The 26,977-nt window shown below is 48.0% G+C and overlaps 1 protein-coding gene across 1 annotated transcript in view; it reads left to right on the forward strand.

Moving 5' to 3' along the window:
* GABRA3 (gamma-aminobutyric acid type A receptor subunit alpha3) overlaps nt 1-26,977 on the forward strand; it is a 66,366-nt gene that overhangs the window by 13,371 nt on the left and 26,018 nt on the right. Inside the window, exons 2-3 of the mRNA XM_042876499.1 lie at nt 6,660-6,782; nt 9,707-9,828. Coding sequence (XP_042732433.1) covers nt 6,700-6,782; nt 9,707-9,828 — 205 coding nt within the window. The 5' untranslated portion in view covers nt 6,660-6,699. The remainder of the gene's footprint in view (nt 1-6,659; nt 6,783-9,706; nt 9,829-26,977) is intronic.

Genomic DNA, 26,977 nt, shown 5'->3' on the forward strand with positions numbered 1-26,977 from the left:
TCTGCCAGAATGATTCTGGTCTGGACGAGGGGAGTATAATTGAGGAAATAATTCATCTCCCTGGCCGGTTGCAGCCACAGTCTCTCCTGAACCTTCAGGCTACCTGTATTTGCAGCAGAGTCCTCAGACAGAGAGGGGGATCTGGGACCCTCAGTGAGGCTGCTGCTGCTATGGGCTGGTTGGTGGGAGCAGATCTGGTCCCTACTCACCTGAGCAGCTCTGACAGTGGCAGCGGCACAGGTTTGTTCCCTCACCTCTCAATCCTTGCACTGAGTGAGAAGAAGAAAAATAACAGGTGGTGAGGCAGGAGCAGCCTGCAATAAGAGATGCTGCGTGTGCTTCGGGCAAGTCCTCTTTTTTCTGTAGTCTGTCTTTTAACTCTCTTTATCCCAATGGATAAAAGATCTCAGGCTGTTTTGAGAAGACGCTGTTGTGGAGGATGGAGCTCTGTCTGCTGCCCTTCCGCCAGTGTCTGTGGTGGCTGTCTGCCCTGCAACGTGTGCGCACAAGTGCAGTGCAAGGAGAACGCAAACGTGCCGCTCCTGCTTACATCCAGAGATGGGAGCAGCTGGGGTGGTTGTGGCTGCACCTGGGCCCTGTGGCACACGCTTGGCTGGGGGCTGCATCCCTTTCCATTCGATCTCCTCCCAGTTCACAGCAGCGCTCAGTGCTGTGGGTATGCACACATGCATTTGCTGCACCGCTGCACTGGGGGGCTGCTGCTTTTGCTTCTGGAGCTTTTATCAGCACTCTGCATCAAGCAGCTTTCCTCCTCCTGTTTTCTCCTCTCCTTTCTTCTTTGTTTGAAGCTGCCACCTATCCCACTTCACTGTCAGCTTCCCCTTTGCCTTTTTCTGCTTAATTCATTCTTTCACCTTGGTTTCTTTTTCACTAAACAGACCTCTTCCTCTTCACTCTGCTCCCTCTCAACACTATAGAAGAAGCCCAGCTCCTCATCTCAGTAGGAGTATTCCTGCCAACTGTTTACAAAAAGTAGCACAATACCCAGGCTGAATACTGACATAATTACATACCCAGCCAGAGTGTAGTAAATAATCCTGCTTTCAAGCTTTTGCCCAGTGGAGAGTCTTTTGCCATCTCCTTTAGCCCAGGGGTGAATGTATTCTACTTGGCTGCTTTTACTTATATTCTGGAAATAAAGTCAGTGCAGTCAGTGCACATATATGGTATTGCCATATAAATTTCCCATCTACACATTACGTGTCTGAATGTGCATCGTACATCTCTCCTCCTGGTGTGGGCTGTGAGAATAGTGCTGGGCAAGCATGAAGTCAGGGAAGGAGCAACTGCTGAGCTGTGGTTATTGTTCCATCAGTAAGGAAAGATGGCTGTGGGGTGAAGGTCAGGAGCGGGGGGTTGGCTGGCTGCTTGGTTGGGGTGCTGGCTGGTTTCCCAAGGATTTGTGTATGTACAGTGTGAATGCTGACTGTGGGCATTGTCAGCACAGTTGTATTTCCAGTAGTGCTCTGAGCCCGAGTCTGTCTGCAGTTGCTCTGATTGTGAGTCAGTCTGTCTGCAGTTGCAGTAGCCGTGAATCAGTGTCTGCCTGTAATTGTGTGGGTGAATCAGTGTTGGCTTGTTACACTTGTGAGTGCAAGCGGTTTCCTGTAGCGGCTGTGGGTGTGAATCACTCTACAGTCCCTCTGGATGTGTTTTCAAGTGGAGAACTGCAATACTGAGATTAGTTTTGTTTTGATGAGAAACTGTCAGGCAGCTCCTTGTTTTGAAAAATTAAAGCTAAGCTGGGAGTTGGACATGGAGCTTGCTCAACTCCATCACCAGCCTTCTGCAGCAGGGACCCAGATCAACGCTTGCTTTTGCGATCTGTGTTAATCTGAACCTTTAAATTTCCTTCCCTTGTGCCTCTGGTTTCAAGTGTCCCATTATGCTGGTGTCTCTTGCAGAGCCGCAGACATCGCATTTGGTAACCATCACGTGTGCCTTGTACCTTGCATGGCAGATTGATGGGAAGGTTGTTTATGGCCTGTGCGGGGTGTGCATTGATAGGGACTGCTCAATGCGCTCCTCTCGGGTGGAAAGCACAAACAGTTTCATGTCTGAGCTGAAAACTGTGGTTCCTCTGCCGTGTGCAGCTTGCTGTGAGCCAGAGCTGTTCCTCTGAGATGGTAAACAGCAAGTTTGATTCAGGTAGGTAGGGGTACTGCTGTCTTCTCCTTGTTTTCTGATCCTTATAAATGCTCTGGTAGCTGTTGGGCTTCTGGCAGCATCTATTTAGCACAAAGCAGAGCTAAGCAGAGAGCCAAGTCAGAAATCTGGGCTATGTTAGATGATGGAAGCAGAGCACTCCCGTTGGTCCAGGCTGACAGACAGCCTTCCCTGTGCTCGCTGGTACAGGTGGAGTGGTGCTGGTGGGGCTGGAGTGCTTCCAGTGCTGGCTTGGTGTCTGCGCTGTGCAGGGTGTGTGTGCCCCCTGGTTAGCTCATCTCATAGCAGGGAGCCTGTCAGACAAGAGTCTTGTGAAGCATCATGCTTACTCCATTATTTCCAGGCTCCCAGACAAACAGTGTCTGCTCACTGCAACCCCTGCATCTCCCCCAAAAATAGTTTTATTCAAAGAAACTCTTCTTTTTCACTGAAGCTATTGAGAATTGAAGTGAAACCTTCCCAGCCGGGGACACAAGGCAGCATGTGTATCATCTGCCTTTATTGCTGCTGCACCGTGTGCTCACTGGCTGCCCATCCCTGCAGAGAGCTCCAAGCCTTCCCCACAGCAGTGATGACCGCAAGGCTGGTGTGTTGCAGAGGATTGTGGCCAGCTGTTACGTCTGAACAGCTCTGCGATTTTTGAGGAATGTCAGAGGACCTCTCCTGATGACTGGGACCTGGTTTGAAAGGCTCCAAGGCAATAAAGAAGGGCTCTGAGGAGCCACTTGTGCAGTGTGAATGCACCTGATCTGGAGATAAATATGCAGTTGTTGTGAGGTCACCTGCAGTGCTTGGCTGTGCTACTGTGCAGGTGGTGGATGTGCTCAGCACCAGCCGGGTTGAGATAACACTTTTCCCCCAATGTGGGAGTGTTTCTAGCTGAGCCTTTGGATTATGGATGCCTCTGCTTCCCAGCCTGTTTTCCAGCTGGCTTCCCAGCAGTAGCTCCTCTTTGCAAATACCCCCTGAGATACCTGATTTGGCAGAGATGCAGAGCAGCTGCAGGTCCTGGGGGCTGTGGACAGAGTGGGAGCTGCAGTGCTCAGCACTCCTCCAGCTGATGCGACTGATAAAGGTATGTGGCACATGGGCACAGCAGCTCAGTGACACTGCAGGTACACCGAGACTCTTGGTGTGGTAACGGTGGGCAGATGTGTCCTATGGGCTGCTGCTTCATCAGTGCCACCTGCATGATGAGCCTGGCTAAGTGAATCAAATTGCTCCCTTGGCTGTGTGTGTTTCAAGGAGGTGGTAATTTGAGGAAGATGCCAGTGTGACTCTTGGAAATGTGCCTGTGTGGTTTTGCAGGGCTCTTCACTCTCTATTTGCTCTCCTTTGCTTGCATTCTCCCTCCCTGAGTTGTTCTCCCAAGGTTTTTTGCAAGCTGTACCTTTCATTCTCCACCTCCAGAGCTCTTTCCCTTGTCAGCATGAAACCTGTGCTAATCATAATTTCCTAGGAAAGAATTTCAGAATATTTAATGGCTTCTAGGATAAGGAGTGCTTGAAAGATTAGGCCCAGCATGCAGAGTCAGGAGATCCCCATTGTTAATGTAGCTACATGGAGATCCTGCTGATCCAAAAGGTGCCAGAACCCTTTGGTTCCCAAATCTCATCACAGGAGGAACCAATGTATCACTGTCTTGGGGAGAGGGAAGCTTTTCCAATTCCTCCTTCCAAAACTGCATATCCAGCAGGAAAGCTCTGTTTCTTGGGAGTGTTGTTTTGCTATGGTGCTCTGGAGATTGGCCATGCAGCATGTGTTGGAGAGGAGTGGGCATATTTATGATTCCTTTAGGTATCTGGCTATAAAGAAACCTGCCAAAACCCCGAGTGCACTGAATTGTACTTTAAGTATTGCCGAATCCCAGCTGCAAAATGTTAGCGGGGCTCCTTAGAAAATCTGCATTTGATTCAGCTGTGGAGGTTACCAGCAACTGCAGAATTAGTGATGAATGTGTTTGCTAAGCGTGCCATTAAGAAATGAGCCATGGGCAGATGGAGGAAGGAAGTGCAGAGCTGCTTTGAGCACTTCCCATGCTAATAGAGAAGGTGCTGGGAGCTGCTGTGCCATGGGGATCAACTGGGCTCTGGCTAAGCACTATTTAAAACTGTACATTTTAGGGGAAGGAGGAGTGAAGACATCCTCTGCTGAGGTTTCCTTGCGTTCTTCAGAGATGCAGTCCTTGCCTGGCAATGGGGTGATGAACACCGGAGCTGGAAGGAGACTGCTCTTTCTGTGTCTGCCCCAGTACTGCTTGGCTCAGCATCTTGAGGCCACCAGGGTTCACCACCAGCAGCCCCTCTGTCAGTCAGGAATACCAACCACGATCTTTCAGACTGGGTCTGCTTTGCAGTCCATGTCTAAGCAGTGTAACAGAGCCAAAGAGTAAGGAAAATGCAGCATAGTCTCTTCTGTCCAAATCCCTCAGGCAAAACATGAAACAAGAACAAACAGAAAGAGGTAGAAAACAGTGCCAAGCTATTTCCCATGCTGTGCAGTCCTTCCTGAGCCCATAAGAGCCTTCTCAGTGAACCAGCCATGCATGTGCTCTCATGCCCTATCTCAGGGGCATCCTGTGTGCTAGAACACTGAGCTCTCAGAACAGGGGGCTGGTGAGGACAGATATTCTCTTAACGCAGGTGTGCAGAGTGGTTTCTGATCCTTAAAATGAGACTTGAGCATGTGTTTAACTTGATTCAGGAAGCCCTGCTAGCACCTTCAGCGGAGCAATCCAAAGTACAGAATTGACCATTCATCTCCCATGTAAGGAAAACTGCATGAACAAGTGGAAATGTGGTTGTCTTGAACTTCTTGGTTCAGACAGCCATCAGGTGGCTTTTATCACTTCTCCTGGCCTTATCTTTTCCTGAATTACTTCAGCTGCCCTGCCCCAGCCTAGGTGCATCATCTTCCAGCCTGTGGTCTCACCAAATCCAGGAGTTCCTGCAAAGCTGTGAAGCATCTGCTGTGAAATGGGATGATCCTGATTCATGTGGATAGCACTGGTTAAAAATGCTGGCAGTGCAAATTCTGCCAAAACAAACAGTTCATTGAAATCTGTTGAATGGGAAAGCGATTTCAATAAGGTTTCTTTAGCGGTGATGTGGGGAAGGGAGAGGGAAGCCAGCAGTGGGTTTTTGCTTTTGGCTGGTGATTGAAGTTGTCTTAGGAAAAAAAAAAAAAAATAAATCCTATTGTATAATCTTCAAGTTAAAGAGAAAGGAAATCTGTTGAGGAGCTGCTAATTGAAGGAGTTCTGAATTTGCCTTGTAAGAAACATCAACACTTTAGCTGTCCTTGTTCTGTTTTGGAACAAGCTTCCCCAGACTGATGGAGTTTCCCACAGAGCAGATGTTCATTCCCTAATTTGTACTTCATCAGCAAATACTTGAAATCCAACCTGTGTCCCTTCTCAGCTATAGGGTGGCAGGAGTCAGAAGATTGATTTCAAAGCAGGGCTCATTGCCTATGATGGTGCAGGCGTGCCCGTGCCAGGACAGCTTCCCCCAGCGTGTTTGCTTACTGGTAGTGGGAGGGTTGTGCTCCACTTGGTAGCCTTCCACTTGAATAAGGCCCTGAACCTACAGCCAAACTTTCTGCTGCACAACATCAATCCATGCGCTGAGGCAGAGGCTTTAAATGAGTAATGGGGAGGAAGACAAAGGTAACATGTGAAATATGCTCCATGCAAGGCTGTGGTCAAAAGGAGTCCCTGGCTGTGGCTCTGGGCTTGTGGCTGTGCCTGGCTGATGCAGCACCAAGCCGCCCGTGTGTGCCAGGCAGGAGCTGTCTGTCGGGCAGACGTCATGACAAGCTGTATTTATCCTGGCTGTTGCTTGGCAGTACTGTTCTGAGGTGCATCAACATAATGAGATACATAAAAGGGGAAAGGCAGTTAAATGTGTAATTGCATCACAATAAACATAAAACTGAACATTAATGAAAAAATCTGAGCACGCTTAGTGTGGTACAGTTGAACACTCCCACTACCTCGAGCCCTGGTACCCTAAGTTTATGATAATTTCTGGTGATGTCGTTAGCAGAATTAAATGAGTGTCTAACTGTCCAGAAAGACATCAGAAAGAGAAAAACAATGGGTTTTGAGACTTGTGGGTGTCCCTGGGCAGCATGAGTTGGGGGAGCTGCTGCCGGGTGATGCCTGAGCATGAGAGGTGAGGAGAAGGAAAGGATGGGTGCAAGAAGCAGTGTGATCACTTTGGAAATGGAACTGTGCAATGACTGGGAGGGATCAAAACACCTGAAGGGCTGCTGGATGCTCAATGAACATGTATATGTGTACGTACATTCCTGGCTCCGACCATACAGTGCTGCCTCTGGTCCAACAAATGTGACACTCCAGAAAGAGTATAATGGCTGACATGGATGAACCACTGGGAAAAAAATGGAACCAAATCAATTGCTTTCCTCCTAGTAAATTAAATCTTCTCTCTTCTGTGCCCCCATGGCAGGTTTTGGAGGCTTGCTTGCTGCTCGCTGTGCATTGAGGCCATGGCACCACGGCTCACTGGAATGGCATCTCTCTCTCTTGCTGCCCTTGGACTCCTGCTGTCAGCTGTCCCTGCTGATGCTGGGTAAGGTGGCAAGAGGCAAGGCCTTTGGCCAAGGCTGCTGTTCTTTCTCAGTGCTTCAATATACCTGTGCTGGTACCTGCATGAAGCAGTTCAGGGCATAATCCTGAAAAGATTCTCTGCTGTTTCTTTGGTTGTGCTCCTGGGCAGCCTTTATAGGCATGTAACACAACAGCAGTGACTGCTGCCAGTGCCTCTGCTCTCAGCCCCTGTGCCTTTCACCCAGTGACTGCTCAGTCTTGCACAGCTGAGCTGACTGATTACATTAACACTAGTTGAGCTGTTCTTGCTAAGGACGGTTGTCAGCATCTTTTGCAACAAAACCAGTTTTCAAACATAGCCTTTCTGCATTTCAACTTTGGGTGAGGAGTGTGCTTGGATGATTTTTAACCTGGAAGTGACACACACACCTCTTTCCAGCTCTGATTTTTTAAAATACTCTTTAAAAACAAGCAATCTGGAAAACAATACTGCTTCAGCAGTTTGGCTGTTCATAATGTAGGGAGAACTGTGCACGTAGGATCATAGACTCATAGAATGGCTGAGGTTGGAAGGGATCTTAAGCCAATCTAGTTCCAGTGGGGATGTAATGACTTTTTTCCCCAGCCTCTCCTAATTAAATGTGCTGGATAACTGTCTTCCCTGCCTAAAGGCTTTTAATTCATCCCTCCTTGGAGTGTTGCACTGGCTCTGCAGTTTCCCCCCCTGCCCGTGCCACTCCCCTGGTGCCTTCCATGTAGATCCTATACAGCTCGCGTTGAAGTCAAAACCTGTCAGCCTAAGTAAAACCACTTTGAAATCTGTAAACTCATTTTTCCCCATTGCTACTGAGTCTCTGTCAGGAGTTCTTTCACAAAAATCTGTCCTCTCGCTCTTTATATTATGGGTAATTTTTAAAGATAGCTTATAAAACTTTAATGAATGAGCTTTCACGAGCGTGCTAGCTATTCATAAGTTATAGATGGTTATATACCCATCAGCAGACATGGTTACAGATTGCTTTTAACTGTGACATCCAGTGAAAGCTGGCACAATTGAAACCTCGCTAATTACAGCAGGCACTTGTTAAATTCCTCAAAATCCCCTTTACTTGGGGGAGTGCAGGTATTTCAGATTTCCTTTGTGCTCAAGTCCAGGTGAAAACCAGAACCACTGTTTTGGTTCAGATAAGTATTAAAGGCTGAGATGCTGAGGGGTTTTGCTGTTTCAGCATTGTGATGTTGCATGGGGCTGAGGGATGCATCTCAAGTGCTTCATGGCCTCGTGCAGCTGCTGGAGGCTGAGCTTCCTGCCTTGACCACTGCTCCCATAAGAGCTGGTATTGGTTCACTACAAATCAGAGACCAAGAGCCCTTGTGAGATGTGAGATCTGATCCCTGGAGAAACAAACCACAAGTACTTGAAAGCCAATTTCCCACTGTCTTTGGTCACTGATGCAGACAGATTAATGTCAAAATTGCTCAAAATGAGATATTTCAATTAACGGCGACATGCTGAATAACATCGATTCAGCCTCTCTCTAAAAATAACTACAGCAGTACTTGCTCTTTTTTTTTTTTTTTTTTTGGTAGAAATCAGATTTTATTATTCCTTTATCTTACAGGAAAGGGACTTTGTGTTGGGGAATCATTTTGGTACAAAACTCCCAGCAGCTCTGCTACTTGTCACCCTCTCGACCCTTCCTAGAATCTTTACAAGTGGACTCATAGCGTCAGAGGTGGCTCATCTAACCAGACGGGATGCTGCAGCATTATGCTTTGAACAGCTTCACTGATGTTGCACCCTTCCTCTTCCTCTTCCTTTCTTTTTTTTTTTCCATTCCTCTTCATAATGATTTCTCAATCCTTACACTTCATTTCTGTGCTCATACCGAAGCCATGGCTGCACCCCATGAGCTGAGCAGAGCTTGATGGGCTGAGTGAGCCCTGTGCTGCTCTCTGGGGCTGCTCCCACCTCCTGAACAGAATTCTAGAGCACTGGTTTGATGGCATTGACCTTCCTTATGCTTTGCACCTAGGAGGAGTTTGGGCTTTCTCCAGTGTTATGCCACGTCCCTTATTTTTTTATTTTTATTCTTTAGTATTTTTATTCCCTTCTCCATCTTTCCTGCATTCTCAGCATCTCTACTGAGTTTTGTTTTGTTTTCTGTTTCTTAGTCTTCTGCCTTTCCATTAGTTTTGTTCCTACCAGTTATTTCTGCTGGGAAAAGCTGTGCTTGGAACTTCAGCACTGATAGATACCCTGTGCTGTTTAAAATCTTTGAAGCAGCCGGTTTTGTGAGGATTCATAGGCTTCTTTCTGTTGATTGAAAGGGAGACGCAAAATGCAAATGTGCGATTTGAGCCCCTTGGGCTTGCGAAATTGCGCTGGATATTTTGTTTGGTGATATGAGTTCTGTTTGAGAAATGCGCTGCTTATTTTGTTCCACCTGGGGCAGAAAATGCCCCAAGGAAATCATCTTATTTGGGGCTCCTAGGCTTCTTGCATTGAGCGGAGATAGGAGCATGAAAACTCATTTGATTTTATAAACAGGGAAAGTTCAACAAACTGCAGAAATGGCTCACATAGGGTTTTAATGGCAGACTCAGCCTCCCAGCCTGCTTTACTGATTTCCTATTTTTCTGCCCCTCTTTCCTTTTCCCAGGGAAGAACGCTTGGAAATGGGCTGATGTGGTAAATAACTGGCAGCACTTGCTGCGTGCTCCCACAAGGAGAAGCCAGCACTTGAATAACCCTCAGATTCCCAGAAGCTCTGTTCCTCCAACTGCCTTTCATAGGGGCAGGAGAGGGACACCAGCACAGGGTACTCCTAGTTGGGCTGGGACATGGATAAGTGTCCTTTCATTTCCATACTTAGAATGTATAAAGAGTATTTCTATTCTGATTGTGGCTTTTTTCCTCTCTCCTCTTTTCCCCAAACACACCAGGCTTTCTCAGAAGCATGTTTCAGACGTTGTTGATGACAGCAAAGACAACATCACCATTTTCACGCGCATCCTGGACAGGCTGTTGGATGGCTATGACAACCGCCTAAGGCCTGGACTCGGAGGTCAGTTGGTTGGAATGATGATGTTCTCTGCATCTGTACAGCTCTAGAAATGAGGGGCTGGCTGTACAGATGACTTTTTGACAAAACTGATGGTTCTGGGAGGAAAGCCAGAGCCAGTCTCTTGTTGGTTGCGTTGTTTTGGGTCCGTTGTATCTCGTTGTTTGGTATTTTGTGAGAAGAGAGGCACACGTCTCTACAACTGTTGTGGCCTTCTGTGACATTACATTGGTAGGCCTGTAGATGGAGCAAATATAATTTTATTTTTTTCTGCTACTTTAATAAGCAGTATCATGTCCTAAATTATGACACCACCAGCTTGCAGAACCTTCCATCCACATTGGCTTTGCTTTTTAGTTGCTGAGTTTTGCTGCAGAACCTCTCTCTTTATGTCCTCTCAGCTGCTCCCCAGGTAGCTGTTATCTGGGGGGATCTTCTATGTGTACTGATCTGGATAGCATGCACTCAGCCGGGCTCTGCTATCTCCTGAGCTTCCTTCAGCATTGCCATTACAGTAGCTACTGAGCTCTTCTCCAAGCACCTGCAGATGTTCAAGTGCTTTAGAAAGCAAAACCCTAGCTAGTCACCTTCCAGTGCTCATGGCATGCATCTAGCATGCTGTATGGAGGAAGAAGCAGCAGGGAGATGTTCCTTCCTACTGGAGGAAATGCAGTTCCTACCCAGAGCCGGACTTGCCATGCATCTGTCATTCCCTGTACCTCTCACTGCTAAGCTTTCTGTCTTCCTGCATGCTGGTTATAAAGCAATAGCCAGGAATTGCACCCTGTGCTCCTCTGCGCACCCCCTTGTCCCCACCTTGTCGTGGCCTTCTTCTTGTATCTCTCCTAGAGAGCTATGGTCCTAAGAAGAGGCTATGGAAAATCTGGAAAAGAGGGGTTTCTCCAGCGAGCATCCTCACTTCAGATGGGCTGCCATGCCGCAGAGCCCAGCTGGGAAAGGGTTACTCTATCTGCATAGGCTATGGTCCTAAGAAGAGGCTATGGAAAATCTGGAAAAGAGGGGGTTTCTCCAGCGAGCATCCTCCCTTCAGATGGGCTGCCATGCCACAGAGCCCAGCTGGGAAAGGGTTACTCTATCTGCATAGGCTATCCATCAGTTTTATTGCTTTTGTTGCTTGTTTCTTTCCCCCAGAATTAACTGCGGTCCCACTAATAGCTCTGCTTCCTCAAGTCTCCCCGATGGCTCTATTGATTTAACTCAAATGATTCTGAGAGGGGACTGAGGGGGCATTTATGTTCACCGTAGGCTCAGTTGCAGACAGCCCTGTGCTAAGTATTAACAAGAGGACTCCCAAGAGCCCCCTTGCTGGGAAAGTTAAAACCTTTCTTGGAATATCTCTGCTCTGTTGCTTTAGATCCTTTAATAATGTGCTTAACATAATAAATTGTCTTTGGAATCTGAGCCAGACATTGCATGCTCAAAGGCTGCTTTCACCTCCGACTTTCCCTCATGGAACACTCTGGCAGATGCAGATAGGAGGTTGTAACAAAGGCTGTGGGTTTGGGGGGCTCAGGCAGAAATGGACCTGCTGCAAACTAGGAGCCATCCTGGGGTGACTGTCAGCAAGAGATGGGCTTCCAATGTCCAAGGTTACGCAAGAACCAGTGGATAACCAGACAGCAGGGCTTGCAGGCTCACTTCTTGGCCTTGTTTTCCTCACCTTGTGTCAGATGTGTTCTTCTGAACCCCCTTGTCAGCACATGGGAGCAGTATGGGGCTGGCTGTGCCCAGGCTCCTGCCCCCGCATCCAGCAAAGTCTTTTCCGTGCCCACTGGGAACTGAGCAATGTTTGTTTAGACTTTGGAAAAGGAGTCTGTGTAAGCAACAGAGTGTTGATGTGGCGACTTCTCCCCTCAAGATAGCCTCTTTGTATTTATTTTCTTATCCCCTCTGCTTCCACCATCTGGTGCCACCCACTCTAATAGCTGCCATGCCAAAGCTCCTCTTCCCACCAGGATGCTGCAGACTCAGACTGAAGCACAGCAGTGCTGAGGCTGCTTAGCACCCAGAACTGCAGAGATTGTGGCCCCGTGCCTGGAAGCTACCCCATCCCTGAGATGTGGCTCAGGGCATCCTCTTAAGTGAGGAGTCCTTGCAGTCCTGGTGATTCTTGGATATCTGGGAGCATGCACCAAGCCATGTTGGAAGAAAGGCTGAGGGGAGAAGTGTCTATTAGATCCCTTCTTCAGGAACACCCACGGCAGTGGGGACACAACCACTTGTGTCAGCAAGAAGTCTTCCATGCCTGGTAGGAGGTTTTTCCTCTGTTTCTGTCATGTGCCCTGGGAATGGCTTGCTCCAATGGGCTGAGTCCTCTGTTCTGTCTGACCCCATGACCGCTGAAATGGTCTGGGCTTGGGAAAGGAGTAGCTACATAAATGGATCGTGTTATGGAGCGTGGAGAGGAAGGAACTTTCAGCAGATAACCTGTCTTTCCCCTGGGTAAACACAGTGCAGATGGGTTATTAAGTCAGAAGAGGAATAGAAATGGACCCTGAGGGAATGGAGACATCTGTTGTCACGGCCAACCTTGTGGGAGAAGAAAATCTCCTGCAGAGTGAGGTTCTATATGGGCAGCTTTGGCCTCCCCTCTCAGTCTGGAGTAGTGGATCACATGGATGCTCTGCCTGGCCGCTCAGGGATGGTGAGGGGCATCTATTTATAGCTCACAAATTCTCTTTGCTGCAGGGGCTTCCTGCAGAGAGGGCCTCTGCTTTGAACCTGGTGCTTGCCTTACTGCAAGGGTTGGAATGAAAAGTTATGGCCAGGAGAAATGGGTCGGACTGGCTGACGAAGGGAGAGATGTCATACACCTGGACAGGAAGGGTGTGAATGTGAGTGATGGGACACTGAGTAACACTCTGAGAATGACTGATGCACAGACAACTCTGTGGGTTCTTTGGCTGCTTACTGTGAAGAGTGATGTTCTACAGGCCTTGCACGGCCAGCTGGATGCCCACAGCATCACCTCAGAGAGCTCACAGTGCCTGTCGCTGGGTTGTTTGAGGTTCAGCGATGGTCCCTGTGCAGCTCTCACCTCCAGCAGCATTATTTCCATCTGGTGGTTGTAGGGTTGTTCTGTTGCAACTTAAATACATCGATCCTGTGAATGCCAGGGGAGGAGTAGAAGGGAGGTTTCCAGACTTTTCACAGACTTTTCCTTCCTTCTAATGCTCTTTGGCAATACCACATGGAGAGTTTCAGCATTTCTTTCCTTTTCTATCAGGGAGAAGACACAGGGGCTTTTCTATAGCTGTTTCCAAAGCAGGGGAAGGATTTATCCCATCTCATCCTCCAAAGTTATCTGCTTTGGAGGAGATGAGGGAGCCTGAGGTGCTGCTCAGTGTAAGTGTGAGGTTCTGAGTGAGTCTGGAGCAGCGTTGGACTAAACTCCCATACTGGGTGGTCAGAGAAGCCTGCACTCCAGAAAGCTGCTGGCCTTTCCTAGGGGCTGCCAAGAAGGGCAGGGTTTTGTCACAAGGAGAAGGTCCATGAGGACGCAGTTATTAAGAGATGGACTTTAAACTTTCTGGATAAGCCAGTTTCTCCAACTGCAATTTAATTGTAGTTTGTAGCATGTTAAGCAGCTGGTCTGGTCTCGATGGCTGTTCTCCCACCTGGATGCAGCATCACCTTCAGGGTAATCTGTGGCATTTCCTTGGAAAATCTCCTACTTCATCACTCTGGAGTCCCCAGATGTCTGTCCACATGCTGCCCCATCAGCAGGACCAGGTCAGACATCTTGCTGGTCTGTGTCCCCATGATGCGATGAGAGTTAGGAGCCTACTGCAGGGCAAGGGATCAGCAAATACAGGCAGCTGGATTAACGCAATGCCATTCCTTAAGAACAAGGTATGTGGCCCTTATGATCTCTTCTCCCCTGGTGGCAGGGCATCATCCTCAGGGCTGGCAGCAAGTGAGTCCCCCCAGGCAGAGAGAAAGTCCCAGCTTGTGTCCTCCCAGCTGGGGATATTGATTGCCTCCTCTTCCTCATCTCCAGTGGGATGTTGTTCTTCATGCCTTGCTGTCAACATCTTCATGCTTGCAGTGGGCTCAATGCAGAAACCCTTTGGCTCAAATGGGTTTCAGGCTCTGCCTCTTGTACAGAACTCAAACCAAGAATGCCCAACACAGGCACCCCTGGTGCCTTTTATCTGGGCTTGCTACGTCAGCTCTGCCTTGCAATTGGTTTTGATCTGTAACCTGTTAATATTTATCCTGCTAATAGATTCTCTTTATTCTTCTCTAAGTGAAGTGCACCCCAACTGGAGCTTTCCCTGTTTTCTTTCCATGGTTCAGTGTTTTTTTCTGTTTGTTTTACTGATGGTGCAGTTTGGCATGATGTCTTCTGAGCAAGCAGAAGTCTGTATCCCTCTTTTACCACCCATGTGTCACCGACTCAAGTGCTCATGGCCAAATGTTTTGGTCTTGGGTTCAGAGTGGCTCCATCTGGGTTGACACACTCCTGTGAGCCACTCAGTGCGTTACACCCAGTGCCTCTGTCTTCTTGTCATGACCTCCTGCAGGTGACGGCTTCTCAGTTATTACGTGGCCATTCAGGCAGAGGGGCTGAGATAGAATGAAAGAATTACAGAAGTGCTCCCTGCAGCTGATTCCAGGAACCAGGGGGGCTGGGCTCTGTCTGCCCTCCAGTTCCTTTTCTCTCCAAGGTGCAGTTTTTCCCGTGTGTCATGAAGGTACCTACGACTCATGTCATAAACATTATCTCGATCTGTTGTTTGTGCAGGAGAAGCATTAGATGACAAGCACAGCGGTCCATTGTGTTTTGTTATGATTTCCAGGATTTCAGGGCTATGCTTAATCTGTTTCTCTGCCTCAATATTCCACCTCTTCTAACTTCTCATCTTTTCTCTCTGATCTGACTTCATGCCTTGCATTGATTACTCCGGGGAGGAATTTTCCTCTTTCTTAGAGGAAAATCCATGTCTTATCTCAGCTTTTTGTCTTTGTCTGAGATTCCTTGATGAGTTTTAATTTGAAGCTGAGACATTGCCTGAGCAGTGATTTCTTCTATTTACCTTTCTGGGCAACAGGGACCCTGCTCTGCCTTGTCAAATTTCTGAAGTTAAGATCTATGAACAAAAAAAAAAATAGAAAAAAAAAAGGTTGTTTTCCCCTTGAGTGCAGGTCTCTGAAGGCAGCTTTGCCATGGATTTGCACAGCCCCTGATGCTCCCCTCTCTCGTGCAGAAATCCCTGGTGCTGCTGTTTAAACCCCTGATGTAGAGGGAGAGGGAGCTCAGTGTGTAAAGGCATGTACACATCAGAAGGCGAGTGAGGAATATGGGCTTGACAGCTGTGCCTAAGGGTGAAAGTCTTCTCTTAAATAAGTTATGAATTTGCTTAGGGCAACAGGCTTGTTATCAGAGCTTCAGGGATATCACAAACACTCCGGAGGGGTCAGAAACCCGTCGTGAAAAGATTCATTGCTGCCAGTACAAAGCAGCACCTGAGCTTTAGGTGAGTGCCGTGTCCCTTGGGGGCAGGGGCAGGTGGGGCAGACACCGTGTGGGTCCCTGCCAGCAGCCCTGTCCAGGCAGTAGCTGTGCAGCTGAATGATCCCCAGTGATTAAGCTGTCCTTGGTCACCTCGGTTCTTCATGGGGGAGTGACCCAGCCTTCAGGTTGCAGGCAACTGGAGAGGGTAAAGGTGTTTTTCAAGCTGCTTTGGGTGCTTTTTTTAGACAGTACCTTAATTTACTGTGTTTGCAATGAGGAGTGCGTCCCAAGCCACTTACCCCACTGTGCATATATGCATGTTAGCAAGATTTTCCTAAAGGTTGAGAAATTTTTCCAGGAGAGTAAGTTTTTGGAGGACTTTTGATCCAACTCATTTATACCTCTCAAAGCTTCAGTCCTAGACTTGTCCGAAGCAGTCCTGAGATCAGGCAGCTTGTTTCTCCCCACAGGGGAAACTGTGGATATGAGCTAGAGATAGGATGATGCCATTTGTGTTTATGATGACTCTGGAAGGCATGAGCTGGTGTATAAGCATGCTGAACATGTGTTCGATGGTTCTAAGAACATTAGTAGATGGTGTTATAGATGGCTATAAACTGCTTACAAGGATGTCTTTATTGATCTGTTGGACCATGGCAGCTAGACATTTATTAGAGCTTCCATCCGTTTAGTTCTATGTAAGGGATTTGTAATGTGACTTTAATTCTGATTGTGAAATAAGATTTTTTCTTTTTATTAGCTTCTACTGAGTTTAAAAACAACTTTAATTGGTTAATTCTGGGAAATTGGTGTTGAAACAACTGGTCAGATATTGAGGAAAGAGCAGTTATTTTATTCATTGCACCAGAAGACAAAATGCTTGCAGCAATTCGTGTATCTATACAGAGGCACCAATTGTGTCTGCCTGATGAGGAAAAGTCACTGATTGTGCTGGTGGTGGATTTCAGACCAGTTTCATCTGGAAGGAGAGTTCAAATCACATCTTCACAGCTCCTTGTGACAAGGGGACTGATGCTGCTGATTTAGACCAGTTAGCGTGTTAATGCTGTTTTGTTTGTTTAAGGGTTATTATCTGATTAAATCAAACTATTGGAGTGTTTATGGGGCTTTGGGAAGTGAATTGCTACAAGGCTGTGTGGGCTGAGCCTATGGGTTCCCTTAGCCAAGCTCTGCTGCAAGTGAAATTCTCACTTTGTTGTCGGTGAAGAGCAAAACTCTCACTTAGTCTGTTGGGGCCAGGAATTTACCCTGCTGATTTATTTGTCCCTAACCTTCAAAAGTGGGACTCTGAAAGACATACAACTAATGGTTATTTTAAAAAAAGAAATGCTTCTGTGGTGTACTGCTAATTGCGAACATGGGGCATAGCTTAGTTCTGAGTCTGCAATTTGCTTTGTGAGAAAAGGACATCCTGTTCACTTTACTTTCTAGAATAGCATAATTCAAACCAACAACGTGGGTAAATCAGTGTTTTTTTTTCCCTCCAAGTCAACTGGAAAATCCCATTGATGACAAAGTTCAGATTGAATCAGTGGATGGGATGATTCACGGCTGGAGCGAAATAAATTGAAAATTCAGGAGGCATTATTTCAACTGCAAAAGTAATTTCAGGTGCTTCTTTTTTGAAAGGATCAGTTGCAATTCTGGTAAACTTTCTAAGGGAAGGGATGCAGTGACAATAAAGAAAAGAAAGAACCTCCACACACGGCAGTTTGCAAAGGGGGAATATGGCAAAGGCTCTGCATTGAGGAAATGATCTGCATTCACACACACCAGGTCAGCTTTTTGCAGTCCTGAATTCATGCTTACCTGAAGACACGTCTCCTGTAGTGCTGTGAGTGCGTGTTAGTCACTTAATAGCCACTGTTCTGCCAAAAATGAGGTGTAAACTTCTCTTTCCAGATGTTTTGTTTTCTACAGAGGGACTTGCACATGTGGGAATTAAATTAGAGGTGTTCCAGTTACAGAGATCCCTCTGGAGAGATGTACCTGTTCTCATGCTGGGAATTTGGAAAAATCTTTTCCCAGAAAAGGATCCTGCCTGTCTGTGAGAGCCTTAAGGAACAAAAGTATGAAACCTCAGCTCTTCTTCTCCCATCGATCTCACTGTCATTACAAGAAAGCTTTTCTGATCACTTTTCTTTGTCATGTAACTCTAATACCATTAGGTCCACTTTGGCAAGGAAAGCGACGTATAATTAATTTGCACATCAGGAGGGTAGCTATGTGATTTTTGTACAAACGAGAAGCTCCTCAGATGCGGAAGGCACTGCTTGGGCATGGCCATGGTGTAGGTGGGAACCTGCCTCTACCCAGGCAGGGATGGGACTGAAGGGAGCAGATGAGAAGGGAGAGAAGATGGGGTGGGTTAGGAGCGTGCAGTTGGTGTGAATGTGTGCTGAATGGTTGTTGAGGCAGGTGGAAGTATTTTCAAGCCTCTGCCTCCATCCACTGTTTTGTTGGTGGTTGGTTTTTTTTTTTTTTTTTTTTTTTTTTTTTAATCCACAGCTGTATTAGAATTATTATTTTGATGCACAATGCATTAAAAAAGGGAAGAAGAAACCCCAAACCCTATCCTGACTGATTTGTTCCCAGAAAGATGTTTAATTTTGTATGTATAATTGAAAGGGGCTAAATATAGCTGTATTAATATTTATGGGCCTGCTGCTGGAGTCAATACAAGAGTTGCTGTTCAAGGCAATTAAGCTTTACCTTTTCACGTCCAAGATTTTGGTGTTTGGAGATGACATTAGCTGTGTGACCTGCATCCAAGAGAGAATAAACTAAAAGCATGCCATTATCTGTTGAATATGATACCCTGTGTTTAATGCTGTTTGCTGACAGGCATTTTGTCTCCAGCACAGGTGATCTCTTGGAAGGACACCTGCTTGAACAGGAGTGGATCAGTAGGCTCAGGGTTTTGCAGGACTGTCCCCAGATGATGTGGATAAGGAGGAACTCAGTGACTGGACTCACATAGAGTTGGAAAGTGGGCACTGTTCACCTCTGGGGATAAGGGGAAGGAGTTAGGGTTGCAGTTTGTGGGCTGTATTCATCTCCAGCCTGGAGCTGGGGCATTGGAAACAAGGTTGTCGCTGCCTCGGGAGGGCAGGGAATGCTCTTTGCACCTTTTTCTCAGTCCTAGGCTTTCTGGGGCTAGTCACAGCCTTCATGTCACGAAAGCACAGAGAAAGCAAATCCTGTCCAGAGATCTGAGCCGCTGTAGGGAGCGTGTGCGCGGGGAATTAGGTCGAGGCTGTAACGATGAAAACAAGTCAGTTTGCGTTAATAGCAGAAGCAAAATGATGATGCACTTGATTTCCAAAGAACTGCCTTTCAAGTGAAGGGTATCACTAGGATAACGTGACAGCAGTCCTGGCAGCAGCTGAATTGCCCTGCATTGCTGCTTTTTGGAAGCCGCAGCTCCTCGCAGCTCCAGTTAACAATGAAGCTGTTAGACACCGTACAAGTCCCACACTGATAAGGGCTGTCTGGATCCTGCCTTTCTACTAAATTTGATCAATGTGTCAGGTTTTACTTGCTTCCATCTGGATGCTAATAGCTGCCTCTGAGGGGAAGAGCTGCAGGAAGGAGCCTTGGGCACTGCTGTCCTGCAGCAAGGGGCTGCCCCAGGGTGAGTGCTGGCTGCAAGTGCTGCAGAAGAGAGGTGGTCCCCGTGGGAGTGAGCCTGGTGCTTGGCTCTGCTCCCAGCCCTTGTGCCCTGTGCATTTCGAAGCGTTGTGTGGGTGTGTTTCACTGCTGTGTTAGCTTGGTTGCTTTTCACCCCCTTCAATAAGCATCCAGGAGAAGAATTTCCCATGGCTTTCATTTGCTTTTGGAGCACAACAGTTGCTTAAACAAGGAGGGAAAAGCATAAATCAAATGGCACACCCGTGGAGGTAGAAATGGCAGCCACACTGTTAGTGGCTTAATGTGAGGTTTGCACTCCAGGTTGTTCTCCTGAATCCTGAAGCTGTGGTTCTGGGGATTTGCACCAGGTCACAGTGACCCCAGCAGACTCATCATACCAATGACAGCATCCTTGCCAAAAGGTGTCAGCCTGAAAGCAAGGCACTGCTCCTTGGTATGTCACCAAGCGCCCTGAACAAGGGCAAGCCAAGCTTTATATTAAGGAGCATGGGAATTGCACCAGTTAATTTTAAAAATCTCATTTAGCTAAAGCAGCACAAGCCTCCATGAATATTTATCTGGTGTTACAGAAGCATGTGGACTCCCACCTACTTTATTAAATTGATTTTCAATAAAAATGCCAGTGGAAGACATTTGATTAATGGCTGGTGGGACGGCACAATTAGTGTGAAGCCTGGAGTCAGCAAGAAGTGTCCCCTGGTCTGCATGTCCCTGCTGGAGGCTGGGCTAAGAAAACATAGAGCAATTTCTCTGGGGGAGAGTGGTAACATTTATCTATATGGTGTCTGTGATGACATGAGCAGGAGCTTTACTGAGGGCTAGTGGGGCCTGCTCCCTATTCTCTGCCTTGTTTTGTGCTTTCTGCTCAGGCTGCATCCAAGAATGGAGTAGAGCAGTGAGCTTCAGTGGTCGTGTAGGGTCTGAGTGAGGCTCCCTGGGCGTTTTCATTTAAACGTGTCTGGGATTAGCTCTGTCAGCTGGATCCTTGCGGCTCCCAGTGATTTGCCTGCCTGGATTTGTCTCCTGGTGGCAGGCAATTTGAAGCTGCGATGTTACAGCTCTATTAGGGAGCTCTGATGTGGTTTCCTGCCAGGATGCCCTCCAAGACCAGCACTGCCTGTGTGCTGTGCACTGGTGGGAGGTGCTGGATGTGGTGCAAGCAGGGGTCACTGAATGTGATACAGGGCAGAGCATCAACACCAGTGGGGTGGTGCATGAGGGCCAAAGCAGCTGGGAGCAGAAAGGCGACTGGAGCTCCTGATGCTGCTCCACCCTCCCTTCCAAGGCTGAGGGACTGTTGCAATAGTTTCTATTTTGCAATCCTTTTTTATATTTTTGCTGGTTTTTTTTCTTGTGTAAGTGTTCTGAGGCCTGCTGTAGTGCTATTCCTGCAGGTGAAGAGGGGATCTCTGGATATCACTTGCCATGGGAATGCAGCTTTCCTTGGAGGTTGATGCTATGACTCTGCCACTGCCCTTTGCTGCATCAGAGCCTGAGAGAGATGGGTACAGAAAACTATGGGACGGAGCCTGGCTCAGCTCCTGCCCAGTACTGGGTTCCTACTGTGTGTTTGCAAAACTCACAGGCAACCCCTGTGTCAGCAAGGAGCTAGGTATAGGGGAGTGATGGGAACAAGGGACTGAGGGGAAAAAAGGAGACAAGACAAAGCAGGTTCTGGCTTTTATGTGGCAAGTAAAAAGAGGGAGTCTTTGCTGAAAAGAGGCAGAGAAAAGGCAGCGTGGCAGCCAACATATTCTGGAGACAGCTCTCTCCATTGTAGGCTGCAAATCGCCAAAAAACATGTCAGTAAAGAACACTGGCATACACTGCCTCTAATAAATATATATTTGAGAAAGACATTTCTTCAAAACTTCTGCAAGGAGATGTCTAATTCTGATGGGATGGGATGAGAAATGACATCTAAATGGAAGCAGGGAGTTGCTATGGGAACTGGGATGCTTTGAACGCATGTTGCTAAAACAAGAAAACATTATCCCCAGCAAAGGAAATTAAAAATCACATCTAGAGGCATCTGCCCTCTGTGCTTCTCTGCTGGGAGTGTTGTTGTGTGGTGCAGCACATCGTAATTCACGTAGTGGGCAGGATTGAGAATTTGGTATTTACTGCCCTGTGTAACTGCAGTGAGCAAAGAGCCTTCCTGCCCACGGGGCAGGCAGTGCTGTTGTCTAAAAGCTGCTGTGGAATGGAAGATTTGGAATCGTGATGGAATCTCCTCTCAGAGGATTTTCCTCACTTGGGGGTAAAACAGCAGCCGAGCTGACCAGGGCCAAGCAACGTGAATTTAAAAGTTTATTTGTACCTCATATTGGTATGGCTACCAGCTAAATGAGCAGTGGCTGTGTAGCCAAGCAACCCATGCATTGGAGGGGAGAGACAGCACCTCAAAACCTTGCCTCAGCCTTCAGAAAGGCAAAGGCAGTGCTGGGGGCTGTGCCACTACCTCGAGAGCAATGAAGGATGCTCGCAGTGTCACCAGCAGCTCGCTGCTGCAGAGGCTGATTGAGTTCTCCCACTGATGGACATGCGAGGCAGGAGCTCACAGGGGAAATAAGGGAGCCAGCGTGCAAATTACCGTGCTGCTACCTGCTATGGTTTGCTTGTATCTTTCTCTCTGTACCTGGCGCTGGCCTCGGGGGACACGCTTGAGAATTAAATGGACTTTTGCTCTGAGCCATACAGCAAGCCCCAGGAGCTGCCGCCTTTTGCTTTTGCTGCTTTTTGTGCACTGCTGTCCATCACCCAACCTGGGGCAAAGTACAGCCAGGGACACGGGAAAGCACTGCTGAGGCAAAGGGACATGGGGAAACTGAGGCACAGCAGAGATGTGTGTCTCTTCCAGGGCAGGTTGGCACTGCCAGTGAGCTCAGAGCTCAGGTTCAGCCTGCAACCCACATGCTCTGGAGAGCTTGTATTGTTCTCTCTCCCTCTGCATTGACATAAAATTAATGTAATGCAGCAAGTCTCTGTATTTTTTTTCCTGCTTGTTTCCTAGTGTTTCAGCCTTTCCACTGGTTTTCTACATCTCAGTGATTATCAGGTTAGCAATAGCAGTTCTGTATTTCACCCTTGTGTTATCTGTTTCCTGGAACTCAGATGAGTTACAGACTTCAGCAATCAGTACAAAGCTGGGGATTCCACTGGCACTCCACTGGCTGAGGTTTTTGCAGCTCATATCTGAGCATGTGAATGGTTTCTTGGGGCCAGAGAGGTGAGTTTGTGTTAAAGAAGGGCTTCCTGGCTCTGAGCTAGGCAGAGTGTATGACAACCCAATGGGGCTGGGGTAGAAGGGGCCAAACTGTGCCCATGCCAGGACTGCCTTCCCGAAGCACCCCTGGCTGAGCCATTGAGGGCAGATATCAGTACTGAATTTGTTGTGTTATGTATTCTAATTAACATTTACACATTTTCTCGCTGTTCTTATAATATTTAACAAACATGTTTGTATAGCATCTCTCTTCCATTACCACAGGGTTTCAAAGAGCTGGAGCTCTAAAAGCACGCTCACACATACATATTCCTCCTCTGTCTTTACAGCATCTGAGGGTGTCCTGAGTCCTTAAAATAGAAACTACAGTAGCTTTGTTCATTCTCTTGTTTCTGTCTGTAGCAAAAATAGCTCAGCTAATTTGTAGTCACTGTTTGTAGTCTGGATGTGTGAGGATGAGGGCTGCGTGTGAAGCCTCCATGACTGCACATCCTCACACCTTGCTTCTTCTGACTCTTCTCTGCATGTATATTTTAATTTATATATATATATATTGCCAAAAGCTTGCACCATATACTGATTCTAGCCTCTGAGCCTGTTTTTGATGTCACTCATTTAATGCAGTAATATGTGCATGTCTACATGGAGCAATGAGGGGAAGCTAAATTAAATTACATGAGCCGTGCGTGTGGTTCTGTGAAGCCTTTTTGGTAGTTCTTTCTGCCTGGGCTCCTGATGGGGTGAGGTTTATCGCAGCTTGCTTTCTGTCTTTTGTTTTCTGAAAGCTTCAGAGCTGATTTGCCGTCTGAACAAAGGCTGGCAGAAAAGCAGGTACCTCAAAGATGTTAAGTGCCTGCAAGACTTGTGAAATTATGCAGATGAATGGAAAAAGTAAGAGAAAGGGTTGCTAGATGGGGATCAGCTGGTGTGAGGCACTGGAACAAAGAGGCAGGGAGGCTGCTCTGTTCCAAAGGCTGAGCTGACCCTCCCCATGTAACCTGCAGAGCTCGTGCCCAGCAGGGGTCCTTGGGGATGAGCATCCATAAGCATGGAGGTGCTGTACATCCTGGATGCGCTGTGCTCAGGTGGTGACTGGCTCACCTCTTGGTCCCCTGTCCAGTTCCTGTAAAGGACACTGGATGCAGCCAGCTGAAATTTCAAGGAGAGTGACCAACAGCCTTGATTCCTTTACATTTGTGAGGCCTGCTTGATTCCAAGCCTTCAGAAGTCACCAGGAGTGTAATGGAGAGGGGTCAGATCCCTTACATGGGCTGAGTTATCTCCACTTTGTGAGACTGTTTCTGAAAGCAAGCTAATGGCTGAGCAAACCACATTAGACAAATAGCTGATGACATATAGGCAGAACTAGATACAGATCTGATCCAAACGTCTCATTGGCAATCCCCTGCAGGCTTTTACTCACCCCTGCTTTTGCTGAGATAAGACATTTATTTCAGACATTTATATTGTTTCTTTCCTCGCTCTGTGGTTTATTTTGCAGAGAGCAAGTTTTCCTGTGCACAGTCCTTGGCTGACCCCACTCTGCAGTGGGTGAGCATCCCGTTGTTTTTAACCCCACTGCCCTTTATAGGTGGGAGCATGAGGCTAATGCCAGCCTTCATCCATGAGACCCTCAAACTCCTCTCCTTCTGTGCTCATTAGAGAGAGGCAGATGCCACCAGAGGTGGCAACTCTGGGTGGCACAACTGCCTCCAGGATTGCCCTCCCTTTGGAGACAACAAGCTTCATCACATAGCTCTCTACTGTTTGTGTTCTTCACGGAGGTGGTGGCAATTTATTCCTCTGTGAAGGAGGCAGATTAGATGACCAAAGTATCTTATGTATATTCTTGTTTTGCTTGGCATACCTGTACATGCTGCCATCCAATTTGGGGAAAGATTCAGAGGATGAATTTGTGAAACCTGGGCACGTGCATGTAGCGTGAGAGTGGCCACTGCTTCTGGACAAGTCATTTTGTATTCAAGGATGCTGAGGCACTAAAGCTGCCAAATGGCATTTGGAAATACAGACGCTGAGTTTGGTTCAATGGGACCGAGGTGCCAATGAGAGGAGGGGGCTCAGGGTGAGGTGTGGGCTGCAGTTACAGCGTGCCACCTCCGAGGGCGGCGCAGCCAAGGGCAGTGGCATAGGTCACCTCTGTGTTCCTCAGAAGGCTGCACTCCTGGGGCTGCAGCACAGGATGTGGGAGGAGAGGATGTCCTATTCCTCCTTTGTTCCACAGTCTGACACTGGAAGGAAATTAAATCCCCACAGTAAAAAGCTGAGAAAATGAAGGTGAAGACACCCAAAAAGCAACTGCAAAAATCATCTTCTGCTGCTTATTAGTTAGCGAGGCAAGAGCTTTGGGGGAAGGCAGGAGGTGGGGCTGGCTGTACTGACTGCCCTTCTGTGTTTTTCCCTTCCTGGAGATGCTGGCTCCAACGCACCGTGCCGCCCGGCACAGTCGCTCTGATGTGCTGCAGGGATGGCTGTGCCATCCCCTCTCTTTGCACGGTGATGCTGCCCTCACCACACGCATGCAGAAACTGTGAGCAGATTTTGGGCTGGTACCCTTGGGTGCTGCGACAGCACCGTCTTGCTCTCTGCTTGCTGCAGTTATCTCAGAAACCCCCGTCCTTCTCTCACCCAGCTCCTCGGCAAGCTGAGGCTGCGCAGCCTTCCCTACGTCAGCATGGAAGCCCGGAATCCCCAGCACGGAGCTGCTGCGGCTTTGCCCCCGTTTTAGCAGCATGCAGCAGCGGGGAACCTCCGGTGCATCACTCTGCAGACTGACGGCACGGCTTTGGGAGCCCCGGCTGGGAAACGTGACCTTGTTTGGCACATTCAGAGCCAAAATGCAGCCGGACGAGTTGGTTATAATATGGGTGAGATTCTTAAATAAGCAGCACTCGATGAGCGCATCAAGACGTTTAGTAAGAGCCTTCATAGTCGTTCCCACCCCCGCCCCTGAGCCCCCCCTACAAGCGCTCGAGGCAGCGCTGCCATCCACAGCCGGGAGGAGAGAGGCGCAGTGATTTGTATTCCGGCTCTGCCTCTGCTCCCAGAGCAGAAGCGAGTAAAAATAGCACTCAGTCATTTGGTAAATAATAACCATCTCCTCACGGGCCCGGGGAGCCGTGAGCACTTAAAGGGGGGAGTGCGGGGAGGGGGATGCCCGCCTCTCCTGGCTGCATGCAGAGAAACCAGGGCTGGGAGGGGATGGGCGAGTGGTTGCTGTGGAATGGGAACCCCAAAGCACTGCTTTACACTGCATATGAAAGGGAGGCAGCCCACCCTGCTGGCATGGGGTGGCAGAATCCAGCCCTCCGCATAATGCTAATAGAGGGTTTGTTGCTTGCACGGGGGAAGTAGCAAATTCCTGAAGAAAGAAAGGAGCAGCTTTAAGGAGCAGGCAGGTGTAGGGAGTGCCATGGTAACGCTGTGGGAAAGGATGTTGCAGCATTTGTTTTACATTTGCATTGCAGATCTGCCCAGCAGTGGAATGTGAGCAGTGGAAGCAAAGTGTTACCCACAGGGAGGCACTTTGTGCCTGGGAGAGAAGGGGCAGTGCTGATGGGTCAACTGTTGGACTAGATGACCTTAGTGGTCTTTTCCAACCTTATTGATTCTATGGTACTAAATGGCTCAGGAGCAGGACATACCACCTGGCTGACTTAACTCTGCCCGTGTTCAACAATGCTGAGCCCAAAAATCCCTTACTCTTCTAGTCCCATTGCTGTTTCTAGGTGCTGTCTTCTATTCCCAGTCCTCAGGTGGCGGTAGATGGGAACACAGTGCTCCTACATGTTCTGCAACAGGTCTGGGGATAATGCCTAACTCTCTGCTTAGTTATCATATCTGTTGGCAAGGCAGCTGGCTGCGGGCTGGGAAGGAATTGGTGTGTCCCTGCTGTACCTCTGAAACCAGGGCAGGCAGTTCTGCTCTGATGCTGCCCGGGTGTGTGCAGATCCTTCTTGCTGGGGATGCAGGGGCAAGGAGGTATCACTGTCATACGGCTATGAGCTGTGCAGGCACCCTCAGATTGCAGCCTCATGCAGGAAGCAAATCTCAGGGGCTCAAACTGCTCTGCTGGTGTTTTCATCATCGCAGGATTCTCCTGCTCTGCTAAAATCCCTGCTTGCTCAGGAATGGTTCAATTTTAGAAATCCCTTTGGATCCTGGCCAGTTCCTGCCCTGCCTTGATGCACTTATTAATGGAAAGGTTCAGTCTGGTTTTTGCCACGAGGGGTGCAGGGTGCCCAATTCCCTCAATTTTCTGGGGCAGATCAATAACCCAGTGTCTGAGCCCAGAACCCCAGCATGTGGCAGTGATGGAGCTGCCCTGCAATATGCAGAGCTCCCACCAGGCTCACCTGGCTGCTGCATTGCATGGCCAGCCGTGGAGCTGCTCTGAGATGTACAGTTGCAAATTATTTATGGTGAGCAAGCTGAACACCAGGAAAAGAGGAGGGGAGGGAGAAATATTGTGTTTTCTCTGAAGTATAATGAGAGTTTTCTCTCACAGCATACGTTGAAGAGCCTCGCTTCACTGGAGGTTTCTTCTCTGCTCTGTGTCTCATTTGGGGACTAGCTTGGAGGAAGGTGGAGAGAATTTCCCGAGTATTTAAGTCTTACAGAGCTCACTTTGCTCAGGATGCTGTCTCATTTGCTTCTGGGTGTTTCAGAAAGATGTGTATTGCATACATATTTCTCTTTAACCTTCTTTTCATCACATCCAGACAAGATCAAGGGTTACTTATATAGCACAATAATAC

Source organism: Lagopus leucura, unplaced genomic scaffold, assembly GCF_019238085.1.
Source record: "Lagopus leucura isolate 7727_CA_CO unplaced genomic scaffold, USGS_WTPT01 Super-Scaffold_100016, whole genome shotgun sequence".
NCBI lineage: Eukaryota > Metazoa > Chordata > Aves > Galliformes > Phasianidae > Lagopus > Lagopus leucura.